The sequence below is a fragment of the Elephantulus edwardii genome, unplaced genomic scaffold, assembly GCF_000299155.1.
Source record: "Elephantulus edwardii isolate Elephantulus edwardi_28Jun2011 unplaced genomic scaffold, EleEdw1.0 scaffold00025, whole genome shotgun sequence".
Lineage (NCBI taxonomy): Eukaryota > Metazoa > Chordata > Mammalia > Macroscelidea > Macroscelididae > Elephantulus > Elephantulus edwardii.
Window position 1 is genome coordinate 24333363 of NW_006399775.1, and position 1997 is coordinate 24335359.

Consider the following 1997-nt stretch of genomic DNA (forward strand, 5'->3'; position numbering starts at 1 on the left):
ACTGAGATCCCTTTCTCAAAACTCAAGGCAATCTTTACAGAGATTAACTATGCAAAATGTATCCGCCTCTGTGTTTCCAAGAACAAGCTCTTCACCACCTCCTTTTCAGTCAGATTCAGAATGTGATTTTGAAGATAGCCTAGATTTTGTTCCATATTCACAATCAACCCCAGTTGCAAGATTCCACGAAACAAGAATTCATGGGATAAAAAGTGCTTTCGAAAAATTACCCGTTTTTAATTCAGATCATAATGCTAACTATAAAAATACAAGGGTGTTCTCTACAATTGATATACAGCAAACGACCCCAGAAGGCCCCAGAAGATCCAAAAGTCCTATTTTATTTGGGATTACACAATCAGTGGTTGTCAGCCCCTATCCTAATGCTGAGTGCATCGAGGCGGATATTGATGAATGGGTTCCCCCAACCACAAAAAAAGAATTTCTTTCACATAATCACTTCCAAACCCTAGGTCTAAGAAGGTGCCTTGCTGCCTGTGATTCCCCTGATCAGAAAGAGTTACCAAGAAAGAAATTAAAATATGCTGAACAGAGAACAGATAAATGGTTAGGTAACAATGAATTACATTTCAAAAATAAGATTACAAAAATAGTTAAAAACCAAAAACCTGAATATTCAGGCTGGACTGCATGCGATTCCGTTATTGGACTTAGTTCACATTCGGAAGTCAAATGTTGCCTTCCGTTTTCAGAAAGTTGGCGACCTTCAGTGCCTGAAGCTGACAGTGCTTGGTCACCTGAATTGTTTTCACAAAAGGTCATCTGAACTTTTAAAAATCATCCCTATATGACTGACTGAGTCTTCCATAGATAGAAGAATAATACAGTGTTGGTATTGTGGCCAACCAAACTTCTATCAACTGCTGGTCTTTGAAAAGAAATAAAATAATATTTATTGAGTACATACGGCAAACTTTGTGTTTGATTCTTCCATACCTTAAAAATACTCAGCATATTGCTTATTGAGTTCCAGAGTGTTTCCTAGTTGTTGTCAGTGGGGTGTTAGGTCCTGTTGAGTCTCCTACTCATGAACAACAACCCTCTGAACAACAGATAGGAACCTTGCCCTATCCTGCACTATTGTCATGAGCTCTAATATGCCCATTGTTACAGTCACGTGTCAGTCCATTTTGTTGAGTATTTTCCTCTTTTGCTGACCCTCCTCCTTTCCTAGCATGATGTCTGTTTTCATAGACTGGCCTCTCTAACCAGTATGCCCAAGTTTCACCATCCTTGCTTCTGAGGAGAGCCCTGGTTACATTTACCATGTATTCAAGATCACAACCCTGTGAAAACATAGATATTGTTATCCCCAGAGGCTCTACTTAAAAAGAGTACCCTTACAGGCTGCTCTGAAAATGAAAGAAGATAAAATCTGTGAGCACAATACCTGCCATCCATACCACCACAAATTCTGGTACCAGAATTTCCTATTTCCATTATGTCCTTTTTTATTATTTTTATTTTTCTCTAGTATACTAACAAATCAGATCCAACTGGCACAGGAGGAGATTGCCCCTCTGGGGGAAGCCGAATATAAAATTTAATATTTTAATAGTAGGCCAAATGATATATCTGGATATAAGGGAGGCTTAATATAAGCTAAAGATCACCTGGTGGCACTAAGGTGTTCCCTAAGAGTCAACATTGTTCTTAGCTTGTATTAACTGAATCCCTCCCTCCTGAGATAAGCATAAAGAGGAACTTGGCCTTACCTGGAAAAGACATCATTATCCTTTGTTTTTGTTTTGTACTTTCTTATGATTTTACTTTGTCTACCTTCCTTATAATGCCTAATCATATATTCTTTTCAGACAGTTCTTTCCCTCATCTGTTCTAATGGAGTGTTAATTCTGTATCCACTCTTCATATTCTCCTCTCAACCCTCCATGTCAGTCCTGTTTTGTAACAGCAGTGTTATGCAGTATTTGCCCTTTTGTGAGCTACTTTACTCAACATAATATTCTCCAGGGCTC

At 38.5% G+C, this 1997-nt stretch overlaps 1 protein-coding gene across 1 annotated transcript in view; it reads left to right on the plus strand.

Annotated features, from left to right (window-relative positions):
* The window catches only part of LOC102864126 (chromosome unknown open reading frame, human C11orf82), a 17502-nt gene extending 16715 nt beyond the window's left edge, over positions 1-787 (plus strand). Inside the window, exons 5-6 of the mRNA XM_006882934.1 lie at positions 7-572; positions 642-787. Coding sequence (XP_006882996.1) covers positions 7-572; positions 642-787 — 712 coding nt within the window. The remainder of the gene's footprint in view (positions 1-6; positions 573-641) is intronic.
* Positions 788-1997: the final 1210 nt, after the last annotated feature.